This window comes from Guillardia theta (genome assembly GCF_000315625.1).
Source record: "Guillardia theta CCMP2712 unplaced genomic scaffold GUITHscaffold_17, whole genome shotgun sequence".
Taxonomy (NCBI): domain Eukaryota; class Cryptophyceae; order Pyrenomonadales; family Geminigeraceae; genus Guillardia; species Guillardia theta.
This window is the reverse complement of record NW_005434657.1, coordinates 972,232-994,712: the sequence shown is the minus strand read 5'-3', so window position 1 is coordinate 994,712 and position 22,481 is coordinate 972,232. Positions and strand designations below refer to the sequence as shown.

At 53.5% G+C, this 22,481-nt stretch overlaps 7 protein-coding genes across 7 annotated transcripts; 4 read left to right on the top strand and 3 right to left on the bottom strand.

The window, feature by feature from the left end:
* Nucleotides 1-2,125: 2,125 nt before the first annotated feature.
* Nucleotides 2,126-3,438, bottom strand: GUITHDRAFT_104752 (hypothetical protein; the record flags this gene model as incomplete). The annotated part of the gene is made up of 4 exons (XM_005836712.1): nt 2,126-2,585; nt 2,627-2,693; nt 2,744-3,221; nt 3,274-3,438. 4 exons carry the CDS (start codon nt 3,436-3,438, stop codon nt 2,126-2,128), a joined length of 1,170 nt encoding a protein of 389 aa, XP_005836769.1.
* Nucleotides 3,439-3,671: 233 nt separating this feature from the next.
* Nucleotides 3,672-5,285, top strand: GUITHDRAFT_104751 (hypothetical protein; the record flags this gene model as incomplete). Its single annotated transcript, XM_005836711.1, has 9 exons — nt 3,672-3,704; nt 3,888-4,010; nt 4,058-4,195; nt 4,237-4,305; nt 4,542-4,610; nt 4,719-4,787; nt 4,966-5,034; nt 5,141-5,209; nt 5,265-5,285. 9 exons carry the CDS (start codon nt 3,672-3,674, stop codon nt 5,283-5,285), a joined length of 660 nt encoding a protein of 219 aa, XP_005836768.1.
* Nucleotides 5,286-5,567: 282 nt separating this feature from the next.
* On the bottom strand, nt 5,568-7,343 carry GUITHDRAFT_135937 (hypothetical protein; the record flags this gene model as incomplete). The annotated part of the gene is made up of 9 exons (XM_005836710.1): nt 5,568-6,041; nt 6,089-6,184; nt 6,309-6,424; nt 6,474-6,555; nt 6,605-6,674; nt 6,718-6,830; nt 6,883-6,981; nt 7,031-7,247; nt 7,270-7,343. The coding sequence occupies 9 exons, from the start codon at nt 7,341-7,343 to the stop codon at nt 5,568-5,570; spliced, it is 1,341 nt and encodes a 446-aa protein (XP_005836767.1).
* Nucleotides 7,344-8,734: 1,391 nt separating this feature from the next.
* Nucleotides 8,735-11,562, top strand: GUITHDRAFT_135936 (hypothetical protein; the record flags this gene model as incomplete). The annotated part of the gene is made up of 12 exons (XM_005836709.1): nt 8,735-8,746; nt 8,826-8,882; nt 8,931-9,949; nt 10,047-10,079; nt 10,194-10,236; nt 10,464-10,496; nt 10,543-10,596; nt 10,722-10,758; nt 10,867-10,923; nt 11,075-11,135; nt 11,364-11,421; nt 11,494-11,562. The coding sequence occupies 12 exons, from the start codon at nt 8,735-8,737 to the stop codon at nt 11,560-11,562; spliced, it is 1,533 nt and encodes a 510-aa protein (XP_005836766.1).
* A 1,306-nt stretch (nt 11,563-12,868) lies between these two features.
* Nucleotides 12,869-13,168, top strand: GUITHDRAFT_67604 (hypothetical protein; the record flags this gene model as incomplete). Its single annotated transcript, XM_005836708.1, has 1 exon — nt 12,869-13,168. A coding segment is annotated over one exon (300 nt), but the record flags the coding sequence as incomplete, so codon positions are not given.
* On the bottom strand, nt 13,167-15,256 carry GUITHDRAFT_162104 (hypothetical protein). The gene is made up of 2 exons (XM_005836707.1): nt 14,880-15,256; nt 13,167-14,738 (listed from the first exon to the last, which is right to left on the bottom strand). The coding sequence occupies exons 1-2, from the start codon at nt 14,920-14,922 to the stop codon at nt 13,447-13,449; spliced, it is 1,335 nt and encodes a 444-aa protein (XP_005836764.1). The 5' UTR covers nt 14,923-15,256; the 3' UTR covers nt 13,167-13,446.
* A 3,650-nt stretch (nt 15,257-18,906) lies between these two features.
* Nucleotides 18,907-21,265, top strand: GUITHDRAFT_104746 (hypothetical protein; the record flags this gene model as incomplete). Its single annotated transcript, XM_005836706.1, has 5 exons — nt 18,907-19,489; nt 19,540-20,216; nt 20,342-20,962; nt 21,117-21,176; nt 21,233-21,265. 5 exons carry the CDS (start codon nt 18,907-18,909, stop codon nt 21,263-21,265), a joined length of 1,974 nt encoding a protein of 657 aa, XP_005836763.1.
* Between the last annotated feature and the right edge of the window lie 1,216 nt (nt 21,266-22,481).

Here is a 22,481-nt window from a genome sequence, read left to right as displayed (position 1 = left end):
ACCCCACTTCATAGTACCCAAGAGTTTTAGTTTATTTCAACAATCCTCTTTACAAGTTGTTTTAACGGTAGTTACAGTACGGTACCGACACATACCCTATGGTACTACTTTCAGTACCAGTTGCAATCCTCCTTGCCTTGACGGACCGTTGAATAGCGGCGCAATCGGGGCGGCCACCGTCGTCAAGGGCTGCCTCATCGCTCGGCATTGCCAAAAGGAGGAGCCTCGGAGATTGGAGCAAGAGAACAAGGTGATCCTCTCAGAGTCATTCGCATGAGATACATCAAAGAGGCACCGTTGTTCCTTCAACGGCAGCAAATGCCTTCGATCATTCTGTGCACTTTGAATTACTACACCACGTTGAAGGTTTAGACATGTCATTCAATCTGGTACCATGTCATGGTGAAATTTCGAAGTGGAATCATCCGAAATTGGAAAGGAAGAATGTCAACTTCTTTAACACTAGAAAACAAACTAATTTCTTCCGTCTCAACATCGATCTGCACAAGGCATTAGGACTACGGTAGTATGGTTAACTGCCACGGTTTCGCAAACGTGGGAAGCCCTTCTTGAAACCCCGGATGAAAAGGTCAGTGCAGTTGGACCATCAGTACATCACTCTTACAGAACAGAGAATCAAGTTCCTGTGCCTTTCAAGGATGAACCCTACATGTTAGAACCAACAGGCGCAGCAGTGGATCAGGTTCGTTATATTTCGAGGGCGCACTGACAGTCACCTTCAAACGAAATTAGCGAAAGAATGGTACGATTGTGCACGTTTCACACAGAGATTTGGAGGCATCCAGATTGAACGCGACTTTACTCAGACATTAATTTACTTTGAAGGAGCTGCCACAACAACTGAGTGAAGTGTGCTCGAACCGAATTGTTGAATTTCTTCTTGTCATCTGCCGCGGATGATTGCGTGAAGGTCCATGACTACCGCATGGACAGTGCATATCCCACACAGATATGCATCTCAGAGTACGGTCTCTTCCCTGAAGTTGATGTCGGTGCTCGATGCACGACATGTTCAATAGTCAGGCTAGTTGAATGCCATATTTCTCGTAGAAATGTACCCACATGCCCTGACAACATCATGCTGTGCAAATAGAAAGACTGCAGCAGTCTCTTTTCGAGGCAGGGCGTCTTTCGCCGCCTGCTGCGGGAGCAGCCGTCCCGTCTCCTGCAGACCCTCCCGGTATCTGCAGGCATCGATGACAACAAGGAAACAGACTGAGAGTCACAGTGTAGTCCTCTTGGCCCTTCCTGCCTTCATCCCATGGCCAGCGTAGAAGAGGACGACTAGCCTCCTCAGCTCTTGGTGCCAGCCTAGTCGCATCCCTGATAGCGTTTTCCAGCTTGCACGTACTTGTCCGCTCTAGTATGCAGAGGCCGAACACCCGGGGCGGCTCCAGGAACAGAATCTCCTGATGGAGAGGAGACTGCAGGAAGCCCGTTCCTCTAGCGCACAGTGACGGGATGCTGTTGAGGAAGAAACGTCATGCGACATAAATGACTAGAGGATGCGCATAACAGTGAGTATTCATAACAGTGAGCATTGAGGGATTTCTCTGTGGATTCAAATATCCTCTGTGAGGAGATACTACCGATACGAAGGGGGTAGGGTGGTGGAGGGGGGAACTTCTGTACCAGGAAACCTCTCTTTTGTACCAATAAATTGCAGTACCTCTAAAACCACTGAGGCGGGGGAAGGGTTCCACGCCAGAGAAATTCAAATCACCCCACCCCGCTTTTGTCCAGTCTCTCTACCCCCCCTTTAATCGATGAAAACAGGGGGTAGTCAACAGGGAGTGTATATACGGACCCCATGTGAACCCCCAAAAAAGTAGAAAAAAAAAGACCAGATTTGCTAGGGGCTGCATATGGGTTTGTGAACGGCATGAGTCCCCAAAACCCGACTCGACTCGACCCTAAGCCCGACGACCCTAACTTTCACTCGACCGTACTACGCTAATCCGTGCGACGACCCTGTAAGTACCCTAAACCCTACATTCTCAACCCGACCTTTAAAATCCTAAACCCGACGACCCTAAACCCGGACTCCCGAAGATCATTAATTTTCCTCGTCAGTTGTCTTATCCGTTGTCTTTATTTCGAGATTTCAGTCAGTCCTTGCAAGCGGCGGACGCTCTTGTCCTCTCTTTCCTAGCCGTCCAACCTGCCCTGAATCTAGCTGCTCGTAAGTTTGTCCCATCGCAAGCTGATTCGGCTGCATGGTTTCGCCTGGAACAAGCTGCTGCAACAACGCATATTGAGCGTCAAGCACATCTATGTTTGATATGCTCGCATCTCCGTCAAGTTTTAGACGAGCAAGCTGAAGACTGCAAGACTTAGGAGAGGGGTAACCTGGCAGAGCCACACACTCGAAGGTCTTGCCTTGAGCATCCTTCTCAAGCAATACCTGAACTAGAAGCTGCGCCACATCCTCTCGATTGATCCTTCCGACGGCAATGTCTCCTTGACTGAAGACTGCTCGCCCGCTCGGCCAGTTGTCATTCAATCCACAAGGGCGAACAATGGCGTAACTGACCCCAGAGCTGCGTAGGGCCTGCTCACCATCCCTGCAAACAGTCACTCCTTGCTACAAGCAGATCAAACTGACCGTTTCACGTCTAGAATTCCAAGCGGATTGAGCCGTACGATGGGTATATCCGCTGCTCCCTCATATCCTGTCGCAAGCGGTTGATCAAAGATTATCGCTCAGCACTCGCGCTCTTACGCATTTTCTTCTCTTCATTCCATGTTGGCCGTGTGACAGCAGCTGAGGAGCACATCACCACTCGCGGACCTGGAAGATCTGGATGACTAGCTTGACCCTCCAGAAGCTTTCCGATCTGAGATAAGCCAGCAATATCAATCGACTGTCTTGGGGTCAGCTTCAGCCTCGCTACGCCGAGCAACTTGTTCAGCAACGAGGAATCGGAAGAATCGCTGAACCCAGTGGCACACCAGATCACTGCGTCAACGCCCTTGCAGCATCGGGCAACAGCTGACGCATCACCAAGATCGCACTTGATAACTTCAACGTTCTCATCGCTAGGCAGCACTCGAGCTGCTTTGTCCGTGTCACGAGCCAAAGCCTTGACCTTCAACTCGGGAAGCTTGTCGTCGGGATCCTTCGATCTTGACAGCAGAAGATTGACAACCTTCCTCCCGACTCTGCCCGTTGCACCAGCAACGAGAACGACAGGCACGTCCTGCAAGCAAACAAAAATCAAATGACAGCGCAAACAGCAGCGAGTTGACGACCTTGTCACTGACCATCGTAGACACTGCCTGGAAAGTATAGGCTTTATGTTGATCGAACCTCGCAGCTGTTCTAGACTTGATGATATTGAGCGAGGGAAACGATCCCAGGCGGATTGAAGGGAATGAGTTAGCCTCATGTATACGATCTGCCTGGAACGATCGCATGGGTGAAGGCAAAGGCAGGAAACAGGAAGAACAAGAGGACGTCTTGAACGCATGTACCAAGGGGAAGGAGAACAACAAGCATCCAATGACTCGAAGCACAGCTCCACTCAGTTTCCCTGTGTCCATCGCATTGGACGGCGATGTCTGCATTGCTCCCTTATTTGTCTGCTAGCTGTGAGGCTTGGTGCTGCCTGAAACCGTAACGGAGTGGAAAACGGCTGACTCTTCGGGCAATGGCAGCGGTCGGCCATTATGGCGCCATTGAGGTGAGCAAGTGGAGGGGAAGTGCATGGGGTACAGCATGAAGAAGAGAGGAGGAGAGAAGAGGCATGGGGTACAGCATGAAGAAGAGAGGAGAGCTATGCGTGAATCATGAATAGATCAACGAGAGGAGGGATATGCAATACCGAAATTTCTCTTCAAGTCTTGTCAATGACACGAATGTGCAGGTCTCCGAAATTTCGAAGTCAAAGAACCGTCGAGCAAGATCGATTGTGCCGATGGCAGCAGTAGCAGCGGCAACCATGTTTTTGATCGTGTCTGCTATTGCTTATTGGACTCCCCAAACTTCGGTGTGTTCATCGTCTTCAACCAGCATGCGCTCACCCATACAATCTAGGGCCTCTTGTCAATTGCGTATTTTGTTCCTTTCACGTCACAGGGACATCTTCCTGTTCAAGTGAAGCAACATGCTCTTGGATCGTTTCTAGTGCAGAAACACCCAAGTGACTATCTGGAATTCGATCAGGCAGGATACGTAATAGAAAGGTCCCGCACGTGAAAATGACCTTGTGTCAGTTTGCGGAGGGCTTCCCAGCTCGGCCTAAGCCATCCTGGAACCCGTCGGACAACCTGGAGTTCGAGCAGGTAGGACATCATGAGCTGAGAGTAGGGGCAAGCAGAGAATGAGAGAGAGAGGGATAGAAGACGAACAGTGAGGGAGAGGAAGGGGGAGGTGGAGAGGGACAGGGACAGGGAGAGGGAGACAGAGAGACAGGCAGAGGCAGAGACAACGAGAAGTGGTAGGGGGAAGAGTTCGAGAGAGGAGGGGGGAGAAGGAGAAAGACTCAGAGCTCAACTTCTGTGTGACGAGACTTTGGCAGTTTGCGGAGGGCTTCCCAGCTCGGCCTAAGCCATCATGGAACCCGTCGGACCGCTTGGAGTTCGAGCAGGTCAGGAGAGAGGAAGGCGATGTGGTTTGGGAGGCAGCAGGGGAAGGACAAGGAGGATCGCGAGGGGAAGGAGAGAGGTAGGGTACTGAACGGAAGCGATGATTGCAGTTTGCGGAGGGCTTCCCAGCTCGGCCTAAGCCATCATGGAACCCGTCGGACCGCTTGGAGTTCGAGCAGGTGCGGAGAATCAGCAACAGAGACATGCGAATGACAAAGCAAACGAGAAGTGAAGCTTGAGGGAGAAGTGGAGGAAGGGGAGCGCAGGAGTTTGAGAGGAGGCGGAGTAGGAATTGACATGCTCGGAGGCTACGATGTAGGAATGTTAGAGTGAGTTGGTCTGATGGGACTTTGGCAGTTTGCGGAGGGCTTTCCAGCTCGGCCTAAGCCATCATGGAACCCGTCGGACAACCTGGAGTTCGAGCAGGTCAAGAGGGGAAGGCGATGTGGTTTGGGAGGCAGCAGGGGAAGGACAAGGAGGATCGCGAGGGGAAGGAGAGAGGTAGGGTACTGAACGGAAGCGATGATTGCAGTTTGCGGAGGGCTTCCCAGCTCGGCCTAAGCCATCATGGAACCCGTCGGACCGCTTGGAGTTCGATCAGGTATGAACGCTAGGCTTGTAGCGATGACTCGAGCTATCTGACGGGGCTATTGCAGTTTGCACAGGGCCCTCCTTGATACGTAGGCGGAAGAAGGATCGCGTTGGGGGATTTCATGGGATCATATATTCAGAAGCAGTTGAGTGTGCAGCTTGCTTGATCTAAACCGACAAAACACCGCTCTCCTCCGGCTTGATACACTCGATGAAGCTTGTTACATACTAGTGTAGGAAAGATGGATGATAGAATTCACAATCTATTCAAAATCCGAATTATTAATCAAACTTTCTGCCATCAACAGAATTATAGTGAGCTAATCAAGTTTCAATTCATGTTGTTCACGAGTTGTGTGTCTGCAGCATCACTCAGGCGTGAACATGATGGACGAGCGCCAGTCTTGTCCAGGCAACCTGGAACCGTTTGCGGGAGGAGCAGCGGGAGGGAGAGGATGAGGCCTCTGAAGAGGTGACGAGTTGTTGGGACTGTCGGACGATTCTGAAAGTCTCGGCATCAGATTCTGAGCCTGTTGAAGGAAGCCAGGCTGAGCTTGAGGGAACGGCTGAGCTTGAGGGAACGGCTGAGCTTGAGGGAACGGCTGTGCCGAGAGGAAGTTTGGGGTCACCGGCTGCTGATCTGGCGACGATGCTTGCAAGTTAGAGAATTGCTGCATCAACGCCTGAAGTTGCATTTGAGACATGGGGAGAGTCGGTGCTGAAGAGGCCTCTGTCTTGGAAGGACGATCAGCTTCCTTGTTGTGTCTACTCATCTCTTCCTCCTCGTCTTCGCTGAACGACTCTTGTCCGTCCTGTGCTGCCTGAGCTCTTCGACGCAGCTCCTGTCGTAGAGTTAGCGAGCATACCTTAATGTGTATGACATTCTCACCCGCATTCGCTGCTTCTCATTCTTGTAGTCTTCGAGCAAATCTTCCTTAGTGACCTTAAGCTCCGTCATCTCGAACCGTGCTTTGTCCATGATCAGCTGAAACCTGAGCAGAGCAAACCCATCTGGAAGCTCGTCACCACAAACAACTTCATGTGCAAGAATTCGAACATATGGATTTAGCAAGGACGTCCATGACGACGTTAATACAGTGCTCGGTCACCCTAGAGATTGCGTTGGTCTCCAGGAGGATCCACAAGATGGGATAGGCCATCCAGATGCAGAAGTAGGTGGAGAGAGCCGTCTGCAGCGGATTCCTCACGTTCTTGTTCCGAAATCCTGCGGAGAACATGAGGTAGGCAGGAGATATGCGGGTCAAGCAGCACACCAGCTTTTGAGGCCATAGACATTCTCTTGCTCGTGTTCGAGTTGTTCGAAACTTTCTTCTTGAAGTATTGGATGAATCGAACCTGCCAGCAGCCTTACTCGCTCGTCCTCCCGTTAGCGAGCTCGCCTCACCTGCACCAGGCAGATGATGTTGAACCAAGTATATGAGAAGATGATCATGCCAAAGCCGAACCACAAGTATCTGCAAACTCACGTCATTCGAGCTCTTTTCCGTTCCTAAGAACCTTCCGGGCTTGGGCGAGTTGGCAGCCATGAAGCCGCTGAACAAGGTGACGAGCACATAAATGGCATACGTGATCTTGTAAGGAAGGTTCAATGTGCTCAATAGATCGAAGGTCTGTTCAGACATCTTCAGACATCACATAGTGCAGCACAAGCAACTCGCAGACCAATAGAGGACAGGTGATGAGATAGTCAAAGTATTTGTACGCGACAATGTTGAATTCACCATTGACATCGCCCGAAAGATGCGAGCAGACTTTGGCATACTGGGAGGAGCAACAAGTCAAAAGCAAAATAACATCCTTCTTCACTTACATATGCAACCCCTGCAAAGAGATTGACATAGAGAGAAATCATTCCATGCTCTCTGTAACCTGTCTGAACAATAAGGGCTTGCATTTTGCCAGTCAAGGACGAACCGAAGAAGTAGAGGACATCCGAGTTCGGAGGAACGAAAGTGAACAAACGGTAAGCAAGTGTTGCCGCAGTGCCACTGAGAGCGATGAATCCGACCCAATCTAGTGCAGTCAGCCTGACAGAAGCAACAAACAGACATGGTACCCATGGCCTGGACTATCGGGGTTCGCAGGTACTGCAGGTTGCTGTCGATCGGAGTTGAATCAGTCATCTCGGTTGACAAAGACTTTGCGGACGGCGACGAAGGTGAGACACCCAAATGGATCCGGTAGAACTTCTTCTCCTAGCAAGCACTCAGAAAAGATAGTAGCCATGCCCTGCTCCTTGCGATGGTTTCCCTTCTTCTGCGCCCTCCACCCTCTGCTCTCAATCTTCCTTCTCCCCTGTTACAACTTCGCTTCACCCCCCCCCCCCCCTCTCATGCCGCCCTCTCCTCGCTTGTTGCTAACTGCCGCTGCTGTTAGCCATGAAGCCATTCCCGTGCGGTCACCTAAGCGTCGGTGACTGCTATATGTTTTTTCAAAGAAGTACAAATAAAAACTACAAAAAAATCATAAAAACATTATTAAAGTTTCTGTTGTACTGTCTGAATAATTTTTTCATATTTGTATCATAAGTATCGGATAGTGCACACATTCAGTACCAATGACTTACGTTTTAGAACTCGGTTCACTACCATGAGTTATAAATGGGGGCCCCAGCTTGTCATTTGTACCACACTATCTACAGAATGCGGCTTATAACAAGTACCCTACCCCCTCTACATCATATCTCCGTAAGACGAGACTCATTACAAGGGGTCCATAAACTGCTTTTTTCAGGATACATGTGCACATAGGGTGGGGTACTTCTACTGGGGTTAAGAGGGGTGGGCCGTACGCGAGCTTTTGCCCCATTTTATGTCAGCAGGGACACCCTGCAGGTCCGCCTCACCATAGCAACAGTTGAGTAAATATGCAGTTGACTAAACGATTAGTCTGAGTGGGGACGCGGGGGGCTCAACGTCCCAACTTGACATGAACGTACATCATGTTCGTAGAAAAGTGACAGCAGCGAGGAGGGAGCCGAGAGGACAGGACAAGTGAGATATTAATCGGGAGAACAAAAGTGGACTTGGGAGAAAGAAGAGAAGAGAGATCAGTAGGACAATGATGGACTTTGAACCGGGTTTGATTCGAAAGAGAGATACTGATGTTGTCAAATGGACAGGGATTCAAGACAGACAAATGCGTGCAGTCGAAGTTGGCCACAGACTTATCCTAAGTGAGGTTTTTTCATCACAACTTGGAAATCATAATGTGTGAAGATCATATGATAGAGTGTGGCATGCTGTATGTGTAGAATCTAAGGCGATCTTGGTACGAGTTCTTCATTACTCTTCATTATCTATTTTGAGTCGATGACTGGGTTTGGCTCTGGTGTAGACTCATGCAAGCTCATTGGATTTGACCGTTCGGTTGTGTCGTGAATGGAGAAGAAAGCAAAACCGAGTTTGTTAAGGAGAATCCGGTCAGCAGGCAAACCCTCCGATGATGATGAAACAGAGAGGGGGGTCCCGGAAGAAACGAGACGAAAGAAGTCTCAAGGGGTTCATCCTTGCCAATGGGGAACCTGGTTTGAGTCCGCGGCACTGGAGAACGAGGTAGCTTGTGCGTTAGCTCGTGAGGCTTGTGGACTCAACCACTGTTGGCAGCATCAGTCGCTCATTGTTCAGGGCAGGACTGCAGTCGAGGACTGCAAGCGGGTCAAGGTCGGAGGTCTCGGTCAGGAGCTGCGTGTTTGATGTGTGAGGCAACAGGTGTGGGGAGCCAAGATCGCCTACCTTGAGAACCTTCACGAGGCTTGTCGGTACGCTGATGTCGGGCCCAACGACCCGTCCAAGAACAAGCAGCGCACGCTTAAGGAGCTCAAGATCTCCCACACTCCTGTCGTCGATCGCGCGCACATCCCGCAGTTCTCGCGACAGGTCTACCTCGTTCAGCTGTCAAAGCCGCGCGGAAACTTCTCGGCACAGCTGCACATCCTCGTTCAGCCTCAGGATGAGGAGAGTGACCCTGACCTGTTCGTCTCCCGCTCGCACTCCGAACCCTCCGAGCGCAACTTCGACTGGCGGTCGCAGGGAGATGGAGCAGACAAGATCGAGATCTCTTCCAAGGACCCCAACTTCGGGTACGGCAAGTACTTCATCTCTGTCACCTCCCCCGCCGGCCCCTGCTCCTATTGCCTCCAGGTGTGGAAGTCGGAGACCAAAGAGGAGAACGACGGAGCGAAGCTCAAGGCCAAGAGCGACGCGGTGCTGTGGAGTGCAGTGAGGTCTTACCTGGCTGATCAGAAGAAAGATCGCACACTCGCCGCTGCCTCCGAGCGCGCTGCCGCCAACCTCCGACTCTCAAAGTTCCACAACGTGAGCAAGGAAAGAATCCTCAAGCAGCTCGAGGAATCGGACTTTGAGGCGGACCCGCGACTGACTCTCGCTCACCCCAAGTCCGTGGGCGGTGGGAACTTCGGCAAGGTGGTAGCGAGTCTGCAGAGGAGCATGGAGAACAAGCTGGTGAGGGAGGAGAGCGTGCTGGAAGACAAGCTTGCTGCTGGCGCCTGGACCCTCGACGAGACGAGCGAGAGAGATAAAATCTTCGAGAGCCACCGACAGTTCCTGCGAGAGGAGATGAACTTCAGCTTGCTGGAGCGGAGGAGGAGAATCTCGCACTCGCTCGTCAGCGATGCTCCCGCTGCTCATCCTTTCCACCACCTTGCTCTCAATCGCAGCTCGAAAGAGGAGGACGAGCCTCGGCCGCATACGACCAACCCCAGGAGGGGGTCGAGAGTCACCTGGAAACCCTCAGTCAGGCTAGAGCGGCCGCACACATCGAGTGAGAAGGTTGCGAGGGGAGTTTCATTCCTTACTTGCTTACAGTTGGAGGAGTGACGAGCACGTTAGTGGAGCAAGGTAGAGCGAGCGGGGACGAGGACGAGGACGAGGACGAGGACGAGGACGAGCATCGGGCAGCAGCAAGGCGAGTCTTCTCCTTGCTTCCTCCTGTTACTGACATCCAACGATCAGCTTTGCCCTGAAAAGAAGAAAATCCTCCCTTGGGAACATTCAGGTTACTCACTTACTTCTCTCTTTCTGCTCCATCTTCCTCTACTCCCTCTCCCTCAACTTCCTTCCCCCTCCCCTACCCCTCCCCTTCCCACTTCCCTCTATCCCCTCCTCCCCCCTCCCCCTCCTCTACCCCCTTCTCTTCCTGTATCCCCTCCCCCTGCTCTATCCCCTCCTCCCTCCCCTATCCCCTTCTCCTCTCTCTTGTCTTGTGCGCTCACACTGGTGCAGCTCGCGAAGATGTTGAGAGAGAACGTGGAGCAAGTGACCGCCTGCTCGCCCTGTCGCTTCGCTTGTGACACCCTCACAGAAAATCAACTTCCTCTTCAACGAGTTTGACAGGGGAAGAGACCCTTCCAATAAGGTGACTTTAGCTCCCTCCTCTCTCCTCCCCCCCCCCCTCTCCTCCTCCTCCTCCTCCTCCTCCTCCACCTTCTCTTACCTCGACTCCTCCCACACATCTTCTTGCTCCTTGTGACGCATGCTCAGATGAGCTTGAATCGATTCCTCAAGATTCTCTCGCATGGTAACTTGATATCTACTTCGCTTTCTCTCTCTCCCTCTCCGTCTCTTCCTCACCCTCAACCCATCCACTTCTCTCTCACCCTTTCTCTCTTTCCTCATGCCTTCTCAGGTGACCTCTTGCCCTTTCGCCTCCGAAAGAATCGAGCCATGGAAATTTTCCGTCAGGGTGAGTCCAGCTGATTCTGAGCTGGCGTCGGTCATCGTTCTCAGGTCTGAGCTTCAAGGTCAACGGCCAAGAGGCAGGAAGAGATCATCTCGTCCCCCACGGCCCTCCGGTCAAGTTTGCGGCTCTCTGCCGTCAGCTGACGCTCCAGCAGACCCTCACCAGAACGAGGAGTGCGAGGACGCAAGTGGAAGCGACGAGGACGAGCTCCTCAGGTGAGCAGAAGGAACTTAAGTTGCTCCTGCTGAACGAGAGGAATGATAGCAAGCAAGCTCCGACGATTGCCTTCCAGCAAGTACATCTCTTCTCGTGCTCCTCTCCTCTCCTCTCCTCTTCTCTCCTCTTCTCTCCTCCTCTCTCCTCTATCCTGCTTCCTCCTCCTCCTCCTCCTCGTCTCATTGTTTTATTTGTAAAGATGATTCTGTTTGATCTTTGTCTTGCAGCTCGTCCGGATGTATCAACCTTGCAGGATTCAGGGTCTGCCTCTACCTTACTGCGCAGGTTTCTTCTCTCCTCCTCCTCCTCCCCCTCCTCCCCCTGCTCTCACACCTCCTGTCTCGATTTTCACTGCAGGCGTGCAACTCCACCGTCACCGAGCTTGTCGAAGCTTGCTCGACACCTTTGACTGCTCGACGCAGGTGAGAACAGAGGGAAGAGGAGAGAGAAGGGGAAAGCTGGAGGAGGGGGAAAACGAGGAGGAGGAGGAGGAGAGGAGGAGAGGAGGAGGAGAGGAGGAGGAGGAGGAGGAGTACGATGCGTAGAGTAGGAGGGTGGGGGAAAAGCTGGAGGAGGAGGAGGGGAAAAAGGAGGAGGAGGAGGAGGAGGAGGGGGAGGGCAGGGAAGCTAATGAATAATGCAGTGAGATGCTTGACGCGTGTGTGAGTGTGGATCTGTTCAAGGGAGAGGAGGACAAGAGTGACGCTCTTGCTCGTAAGGCCCAACCCACAAGCTTCTCCTCCTCACTTGCTTGACCTCAGAGGCTCCGAGAGATCTCGACACGTCAAGTTTGCTCCTCGAAACAACTTCGTCTTCCTTCAAATTAAGGTATTCCCTCAAGCCATGTAAACCTACCTAGCATACTACTACTACTACTTCTCCTTCTCCCTCTGCCCTCACTCTCCTTCTTTCATTCTTCCCGTTGCTTACCTTTCTCCCTCTCCTCTTCTCCCTTCCACCTGCCGCTTCCTCTCTTGGCTTGTGTCTGCAGTCCTTCTTGCTCCCCCATGCAGAATAGCCTGAGCCCGATGACCATGCGGACGTCTGAAGCGCAAGGTGACGACGATTAGAAGGAGCAGGACAAGGAATCAAAGAGCAGAGAGAAAGAGTCGAGAAGGAGGGAGCAGGGAGGCGAGGGATAAAGGTGGGAGGGGGGGGGGGGGGGCAGAGGCAGAGGCAGAGGCAGAGGCAGAGGCACAAGCAGAGGAAGGAGGTAAAGGAAGCTGACGGTGCTGTAGGAGATGGAGAGGGAGGAGCGGGACAGGAAAAGTCGCAGCGAACGTTGAGGTGAGAAAGTCGATGAAAGTCTCAGCTGAGATTTCAAACAGCTGGAGTCTTCTCGCTACATCAGCCCCATCGGTCAGAATCGAATACCCCTCCCTCCCTCCCCCTCCTTCCTCCCTCCCTCCTCCCTCCCCCTTCCCCTCCTTTCCCTTCCTCCGTCCTTGGCATGCCCCGTCCAAATCACTCCTCGTCCACATCCTCATCGCGTGCTCCTCCTCTCTCCTCCTCCTCTCTTCTGCCTCCATCCTCCTGCTCCATCCTCCTGCTCTATCCTCCTGCTCTCTTCTGCTCTCTCCTGCCTCTATCCTTCTAATGAGCTGGGCAGTGGGACAGCAGCAAGCAAGCAAGGGATCAGGGGCAGCAGCCGCTGAGAGGGCGAGGAGGCGACAAGTCATACAAGGACGCCCTGCGGTCAATCTCATCGAAGCTCCGAGCGATTTCAGCCCTGAAAGCGACCGACAAGGCAAAAGAGCGAGAGAACACTAAGAACTCAGGAGAGGAGACAGCAGACAAGTCAGGAGAGGAGACAGCAGACAAGTCAGGAGAGGAGACAGCCGACAAGTCAGGAGAGGAGACAGCCGACAAGTCAGGAGAGGAGACAGCCGACAAGTCAGGAGAGGAGACAGTCGACAAGTCAGGAGAGGAGACAGCAGACAAGTCAGGAGAGGAGACAGCAGACAAGTCAGGAGAGGAGACAGCAGACAAGTCAGGAGAGGAGACAGCAGACAAGTCAGGAGAGGAGCGGTGAAAGTCTTTGCTTTCATTAAAAGAATGACTAAGGATAAGAGAATGAACTTGTTCCTTCTTCATACGGGCTGTAGCCTTGGTAGCAGCAGTTCTCAAGTCAAGGAAGTCAGAGGCGATCAGTAGAATCAGAAGGAGGAGCAATCGGCTCGCAGGAGGTTCTCCCTCCTGCTCAGAGCCACTTGCCCTCCTATCTTGAAGCTCTCCTGTCTCACTCCTTCTCAGAGTCTCCTCCCTCCCTCCCTTCCTCCCTCCCCCCCTTCTCCTCCTTCACCGTCCCCATCATGCGAGGCCCTCTAAGTGCTGCAGAAAGTCGCATCCCCTCCTGAACTTCTGCCCGCACGAGCATGCGCAAAAGTGAGGGACCCGCGGGTTGCTGCGCATCTCCAGGTCGATAGGGGAACAGCGATGTCCGCTCCTCGTCCTCCACAGGGCTCCTTCCAGGAAGATCAAGTTCGTCACTTGCTCGCTCCCCAACGACCCGCACGAGATCGCTGCGAGTTCGCAGTGGTTGGTGGCAAGGCTGCTGGCGGGTTCGAACAGCTCGAGAAGGAAGGAGCTCCTTAGTGCCTCGTCGGCTCCGATCCTCCGCCTGCTGTCCCACTGCAGCAACGAGTCCAGCAGCTCCAGCGCCGCCAAGTCTCCCCCCGGGAAGAGCTCGAACGAGTTCACCCGGGGCCGCACCGGCATCTTTCTCATGTAGTTCCTCGCGGCCTCGTCTCCTGTCAGCATCGCCAGGTCCGCCTCCGAGGGGCTTCCTATCACTCCCACCTGCTTCCTCAGCATGTCTCCAGTGTCTGACCCCTTGAACAGCGCCTTCCTCCCCAGCAGCTCCCCCAGGATACAACCAGCTGCCCACAAGTCCACCTTGTGGTCGTAGATCCTGTTCCCCAGCAGCAGCTCAGGAGCGCGGTACCACCGAGTGACCACGTAGTCGGTGAACTTGGCGTCGTAGTGCTGCGAGACCGACGGGTCGGCGATGTGCCGGCTGAGCCCGAGGTCGCAGATCTTGAGCCGGCACTCTGAGTCCACGATCATGTTGGCAGGCTTCAGGTCCCTGTGGACGATCCCGGCCGAGTGGATGTGCCGGAGCCCGTTGATGATCTGAAAGATGAGGCAACGGACGTGCTCGGTCGTGAGGGCCTGGGAGGACTTGATGATCTGCTCCAGGTCCGCCTCCATGAGCTCCGTCACGATGTACACGTCCACCTCACCGCCCCTCTGCTTCACCACCACATCCTCCACTGAGATGACGTTGGGGTGTCCCCGAACGTGGCGGAGAAATCTCAGCTCACGGAGGAGCCGTCGAGACGAGCGGCTGTCGGAGACGGCATGACTGAGCTTCTTGATAGCTACCGGGTTACCGAACTCGTCCTCTCCTGCTACGACACAACCAAAAGCTCCCTTTCCGATCACCTTCTTCACCGTGTATCGGTTTGCAAGCTCGAAGACCGAGCATGACGCCGACTTGTTGCGCAGGTCCAGGACTTCCGGCGCCTTGCTGTTCTGCGGCGTCGAGATGCTCTCTTCCAGAGAATCAGAGGCCCGTCGGTGTGCGGGGATAGAAGAGGGTCCTGCATGCGATGTCAGACTAGTCAAGCACCAGGTTGCGACATAACACGAATGGAAGAGACAAGCAGCACTGGACGCAGATCGGAGATGAGGCCATGGTGCGATTCAAGAGAGGGCAAGGGTAGAGAGCGGGCTTTAGTTACCTGACGGCAGCTGCGGAGAGCTGTCCATGGCGGTACACGTCATCCTTCCACTCCTCTTGCTCAGACTCTTTCACCGTGCTACCCGTAGATAGCACGACACCCGATACAAGAAGAAGCAATGAAGGAGCTTGCCAACGGACAAAACGAGCGAAAGAGAAGATCGAATCAGAAAGCCCACAAACCCGGAAGCTGGGGGGCGCGCAGAGAGCAGGTTATGATGCGAGGGGAGGGGAGGGGATAAGAAGAAGGGAGAGGTGAGGTGAGGAGAGGGGATAAGAAGAAGGGAGAGGTGAGGAGAGGGGAGGAAGCAGAGGAGAGGAGGGGAGAGGAGAGGAGAGGAGCGGAGAGGGGAGGAGAGGAGCGGAGGACGAAACAATGCAGGAAGATGGAGGCTACAAAGGCATGGCCAGGGAATCCAAAGTTCGGAAAGGGTCGAGACAATTTAGGGGGTAGGGGTCCTCGAAAAGCCATTGTGAACTGAAGATTTGAGGGAGGGGTGGGTGAATTTTGTATAAGTACGGGTACCTTTGACTGAACATTTTGGGGTGACTGTGCGTCTAAGTGGGGCCTGAGAGGGGGTGAACAAATGAGGGGGTTGTGGGGTCCCTGATCGTTTTTCCAGGGTAGTTGTTTGATGAAAATAGGGTAGGGGTGGTCCGGCCCTTAGTTGGTAGCGACCTTTGGTGGCCCTAAAAGCCGGTCACGATACCTTTCACCACCCCATCAAAATAGAGGTCCCAGAGGGGTACTATACGCAAGGCTATGCCCAACCAGCGCCCCCAAAATTTCTTGTTGGATAGAGGTGGTGGGGGTAGGTACCCCATCCAGTGTCCACCACAAATATACCCATGCAAGAACGGGTAATTCAGGAGATTGTAGGGTCCATATACTCATAGTAGGGTAGGGTGTTCCAAGAGACACGGATCTTTTTCGGATCTTTACCATCGTGTTACCTTGTACATGGAGGGTGGGGTTAGTTGTCAGAGGGGTGAGGGGTACTGATGTACCGGTAGTAGCTAGGAATTATCATGAGAGTACACACGGGACTTCTAGGTCAGGGTGATGGTGAGAATTAGGGTGGGGTAGATTGAGAGTGAACTTAATTCCAGGGGTGGGGTGGGCAGAAGAGAAGTTTTTAACTTAACTTTGAGTAAACTGGCGGCCCGGCGGGCTCCGAACCGTCAGCAAAGTTGACTCGGAAGACTGCCGGCTGACTCAGTGAGAGTCAGTGAGCCGGGGAGTTCGAGCCGCTCCGGGAGAGCGCCTGCCCACGGTCGGCCCGCCGCCGCGCGCGGTCGGCCGGCCGATCGGATGCCTCGGATGATCCCGGACTGGGACGACCGTGCCAGGGACTGCGCTCCGCCGCCCCGGCGTACGGTCACCGTACTATACGGGGTCCGACGGTCTGGGTACGGTCCGATCGGCGTCCGGCGGCGGCGGGGGGGGGGCGGCGGCTCGCGGCGGCCCGCAGCCTCAGTGACTCGTGACAGCCTCAATGTCCGATCGCCGGTCGGACCGAGTCAGTCGGACCGTACAGTACGGTCCGTGACGCGACCGGGTGCCACGGTCACGGTGCCGGGCCCCCGGGGCCGGAAAGGGGCCGCTCGGCGGCGGCCCGGGCCCCTCGGGCCTGGGAGCGGGCCCGGCGGCCGAGTCCAGTCCGATCCGATGATCGGCGGGCCGATCCGAGTCCGACCAGTGGCACAGCCTGCCCGCCGCGCCGCGGCCATCAACTTGACGGCCGGGCCCTGACTCATTATCCGAGCGGTCCGGGACGGTCGGCGGTCCGAGTCAGTGTTCAAGTTCCGAACTTGCCCGACGGTTCAACCGCCGTTAGTTAGTACGGTCGCAGGCCCACTCAGGCCCCCGGCGACTCCGACCCATGATAGCGCCCGGTGAGTTCTTTACTCAGCAAAGTTATAGTTCAGTGAGTGTCAGATATTGAACTTAACTTCAAGGCTGATTTTTAACTTTGAGCACCGTCACAATGGGGGAAAATTTCACTGGAGGACTAAGTAGGCTTCCGAGTACTGATCTGTCCGGAGGCAGTCGGCCCGGGCTCATGGATGACCACCCTACCCTTGCCATTCCACGATCATTCCGGTCGATCTACCCGGGTACTTCGAAGTCACCGTCAGGCCAAAAAAGTTGGGGACAAGACCGAAAGTTTGGGTAGGGGTGGTGACAGTGAGTACCGGTGTGTCAAAATCGGGGGTCGGGTACTAGTTGGGTACCATTGACCAACCCTACCTGTTAAAGTTGCTAATCAGCCAGATGAACGGGTGCTTTAGAGAGTCTGATTGATGCAAGATAGGGGGTGGGGTGTAATCTCAACGGCAACTTCAATAGTGGGGTAGGTTGTGAGTATGAGAGGTAGTCACCTTGCAAACCTCTAATTTTTTTTTTGGAGTTCTCACATGACCCTACCCCCTACCCACTTTGTTTAAACAAAACGATGGATCGGTGGTAGTACCCCCTGCTACCCCCTACGAGCAAATTCCAGATATATCTTTTTTCATTTTCCTTCGGTGTACAAAATTGTCCTGGGTCCCCATCGTTTTTAGAAAAATCTCTTATCTCTACCCCTGGTTCTGAGCAAAATCTAACCAGGGGTGGAGTGTCAAAAAGGTCCTCTTCCGCATTGATAATGGTAAAATGATTGTAGTGATCACCTACCCCTGATATTGCCTGTTGTACCCTACCCACTCATGGAGCGGGTTGTCATGATAACCCCTCCCTACCAAAGCAGATGAAATTTCCGTGCAAGTACCCCTATTCCAACTCCAATGCATCCAATCACCCCACCCCCATCATCAATTCCGAGCATCAACGCGAGCACCCCCCCTGTCCAGGAGTCGCTTCCTACCCTCTGCAAACTTACAACACAGTCCTGCCATATCCCTCAGAATGTGTACCCCTACCCCCCTATTCCCATATATTCCACCCATGTTTCCATCTGTCCTGTCACCACCCTCCCTGCCAGTTTAACTTTCGGGTATGACCACCCTACTCCTGTAAGGAAATCGAACCTTCGATTTCCCCACCCTGTTGTTAGCTTTTCAGTACCCTACCCCCTGTCTACCTATGTTGTCCCAATAATACACCTACCCACCCTTGCGTCCTGGCAGTTGGTCGACTGTTGCTCTACCAGTCAACTAGGTGAGCCCTGCGGTAGGGTAGGGTTGAAAAATCGCAGAGGTAACATAACATGGGGTGGTCGAATAAGGTATGTGGTGAAAGGAGGGGTGGTTGGATGCTTTGGAATACAAGGGTAGGGTACGAGATACGAGGAAGGGTAATTGAGGGGGTACATAGGGGTAGTCAGCAGAAGGAATTTTTATCTTGACGGGGGTAGTATGGAGCACCTGGGGAATAAGGAGGGGTGTGGATGTAAGTTCACTGGATTGTAGGGGGTGGGAGAAGTCAACAAGGGTTGAGACTGTGGGAGAGGGGGGTGCTGGGGTCGTGGACACAATGTGGGGTACTGGGGCCATGCAGGTGCAGGGACGAAGTGAAGGGAGATACCATGGAGGAAGCGGAGTGCAGGAGGAAGAGAAGTAGTGGAGCAGAGAGCAAGAGTAAGATCCCGACAAATACATTGAAAGAAGAGCCCGGGACAAACATGAGAAGAACTGCGAAACAAAGCTTGACAGGGCAGAACCAGGATGTTTTTGATCACTCTCAGGGCACCGATGAGATACATGCTTCAGCTAACTCTTTGCACTACGATGTATCGATTGATCAGCCATCTAACCATGAATACGTGGAGGAGGATAGAGTAAACTATGATTTCAGCGTTCCTCGGTGTTGTTTGGGCAAGGACAGCTGCGAAGCTCCTTGTCGAGTCAAAGGTTTAAGCACTACTGGTCGAGGCCCGTCAGAGCCCTCGCATACTTGCAATCAGCTATTGGAGATGTACCCTTCCCAGAACATTGGGGCTTCTTGCTCTACAGGCGCAGCATCTGTCAATTATCCAGCAAGGGCATGTTGTCTGGCAAGGAATCGATTGGGAACGAGTACGGGATTGATGATGCTGATGTGTCTCGCCTTCCTTGCGCTTCCTCAACCCATTCTTGCCGCTGACACCAACTCGAGCAATTGCACAGAGGGGTTGATCTTTCCCATCTTCAGCGGCGAAGGGTCGTGGAACACTGGTTTCCGTGCCTTTCTATACATTGTTGGCCTGCTGTGGGCGTTTGTAGGCATCGCGATCCTCAGCGACGTGTTCATGGCGGGCATCGAGACCATCACAAACAGCACTTACAAGAAGAGGGTGAAGAAGAAGGGCGAGGACGGGAAGCCCGTCAAAGGAGCCGACGGAGAGTTCATCTACGAAGAAGTAGATGCTCTCATCTGGAACCCGGCAGTGGCAAACCTGACGCTCATGGCCTTGGGAAGCTCGACGCCTGAGCTGCTTCTTGCCATCATCGAGACCTTTGGAGCCAACTTCTATGCCGATGACCTCGGGCCAGGCACCATCATCGGCTCGGCAGCATACAACTTGTTTGTGATCACTGCTCTGTGCAGCATGGTGCTTGGTGCTGGTGTGAAGAGAAAGATCACAGGGTTTGTTGGATTCTGCATCACCAGTGTGTTTTCTGTTTTGGCATGTAAGCTGTCGGGATGGATCTGTTGGTTTGCTTGTAACATCCTCACGCAGATATCTGGTTGCTCATCATCCTGATTGTTTCTTCACCTGATGTCGTAGAAGTCTGGGAAGCAGCGGCAACGCTTGGTATCATGGTCGTCCTTCTGATTGCCGTGTACATCGCAGACACTCACACAGCGAGCAAAGTCTCACCCGAGGAGGAGAAGCGAGATGAAACCCAACCTGCATCTGATGAAGTCACTCGGATGGACGAGGACAAGGTAGTGACGGTCAGCAACGACGCCCCGTTAAATGCAGGCAAGAAGTTCGAAATGAGCCCAGGAAGCAACAAGTTCCTTCAGGCGTTGGCGCACAACGACAAGACGAGCGAGCACTGGAAGAAAGCTGCGATCCACGCTCACCTGGTGGGCAAGGATGGAGCCAACAGGTTCATCGATGTGGTTCGTCTTGCGCTGGCGAAGAATCAGAAGGCATCTTACCTGACGTACCGAAGAGCTTTCATCAACAACACCTTCGAGAACAGGAAGGCTCTGCAGAAGATTCATGAACGTTCAACGCAAGGGGCTGAGAACGAAGCACATGGAGATGGCCAAGTAGCAGCTGGCAACGGAGTGGCAGAGGTGAATGGATCCCCCGGATCCCCCAAGCCGAATGGCAATCAGGCCTTGGACGAGACAGCAGGCGACATTGAGGATGAGCCAATCTCATGGAAAGATCAGTTTGTGCGAGTGAGTTCTTTGATTATTGTACTCCTTCCAAGCTCCTCTCAAAATACTCATTTCTTTCTCCTTGTTGTCTTCCACTCATCACTTTCGCACACTTTCTCCTCTCATGCTGACTGTTTGCACCCCAGGCTTTCCAAGTCAACGAGGATGGAGACTGGTCCAAGGCGTCCGTCAACGAAATCTGCATTTTCATCCTCACTTGCCCCTGGCAGTTTGTGGCTGCCTTTATCCCCCCCCCTAACCTCGGAGGAGGATGGTACTGCTTCTTCGTTGCCCTCGGCCTGATTGGCTGCGTCACTGCCATGGTAGGAGACCTCGCTTCCATCTTCGGCTGCCTTGTGGGGCTGGAGAAGCCTGTCACTGCCATCACCATCGTTGCCCTCGGCACTTCGTTGCCTGACACCTTCGCTTCCATGATCGCGATCAAGATGGACGACACGGCCGACAACGCGCTGGGGAACGTGACGGGAAGCAACTGCGTCAACGTCTTTCTCGGTCTCGGCATCCCCTGGCTGTGCGCTGCTGTCAAGTGGGCGGTGACTGGACCGGACGACCAGTGGAGGTTGAAGTACCAGAAATGGAGCAGGTTCCAACAGTATGAGAAGACGGGAGCGTTTGTGGTGGAGGCCGGGTCCCTGGGCTTCAATGTTCTTATCTTCGCCATCCTCAGCATCGCCTCGTTCGTTGTCATCTTCGGCAAGAGGTTTGCCTTCGGAGCTGAGATCGGCGGATCGCTTGTCAACAATATTGTAAGCTCTCTGCCCCTCCTTCGCCTCTGCTCCCTGCTTGTCTGCCCTCCCCTCCCTCACGATGTCCTGCCTGCCTACCGCTTATCCTCAAGGCCTTCCTTTCCTTCCTTTCCTCGTCTGTTGCCACTTTCGATCTCCTCACCTCGTCTCTCAGGTTACCAGCTGCTTCCTTTTCTTGTTGTGGGTCATCTACATTCTTGTTGCAAGCTTGCAGGTGAGGGGAAGGGAAGGAAGGAGGGAGAGAGGGAGAAGGTGACGAGTTCTCTTCAGGTTTATCATCCAGACAGCTTCGTTCACATTTAATAATGAGGCCCAATCCTTCTCTATTCCTTCTCCTCTCCTCCTTCTCCTTATATTTTGGTTGGGCATGTGCTGCTGATTCTTCTACCATGCACGCTCGTGCCAGCCGTCAACCTGTCAATGGAGGTTCAGAGGTCTTCCAGTCCCTCCTTGCTTCCTCCTCCCCTCCTCCAGGGCTCCTAAGCGTTACCTTGGCGCCGTTGAGGAGAGTCTCTCCTCCCTTCTGGAACCAACCTCTTCCTGTAGTTGACACAGTCACATGTTTCACGATAATCGAATTAATTAATTTGCTTACCGTCCCACTCCTCCCCTGACCTCTCGATCCTTTCCGTCCCGTCACCGAAAACTTTCCACTTGTTGCAAACTTTGTTCCTGCGGTTCTGTCACAAGTTCAAGATTCCGCTGTCTTCATCTCTCATATCTCTCCCTCCTCCAACCTCTCTCCTGTCCTGTCCATCATGACATCATTCCTTGCTCCTGTTCAGTCTACTTGCACACTTCTCTTCCTCTCCCCTCGTGCCCTCCAGTCATCCCGGCGTGCTCTCTCCCCTCCCCTCCCCTCCCCTCCCCTCCTCTCCTTCCCGTGCTCTCCCTCACCCAGAGCCGTTGTCCTCGTAGTTTTCACTCCACTGGTCGTGCCATCGCTCGCCGTACCTTGCCGCGAGTCAGTAAAGAAATCACGAGCAGACGCAGCAAAGGAAGTCTGCATTTATGATGGGAGTGAGGAGTGGAGTGGGGAGCGGGGAGGGAGTAGAAGGGGGGAGGGAGAGGAAGGGCAGTGGGATGGAAGATTGAACGGATGTGATAGCAGGGGGCTTGTAAGGAGGAGGGAAAGAGGAGGAGGAGAGAAGAGGAGAGACGAGCTACATACCCGTTGGTTCCTTCCTTCTCAGCCCAGCAGCTTGAGAATCTTCCATTTGCTGCGGCAATCTCACACTACCATCCTCCCCTGCACCCTTCACCCCCCTCCTCATTCACTTTTTCCTTCCCTCAACTCTTCTCCCTCCCACTTTCTCCATCCTCACATTCTCCCTTCTCCTTGTCTTCCACTACGTTCTCTTGACCACTGGCAGTCTCCTCCTCCTCCTCCTCCTCCTCCTGCTCCTCCTGCTCCTGCTCCTCCTCTTCTCTTACGGTTGTGCTCGTCAGGGGGAGCGCGTTTTTCTCCCCATTGCTCGTGCCAGACGTCGTTCGTCCTCTCCTTGCTGTATCAGAAGAA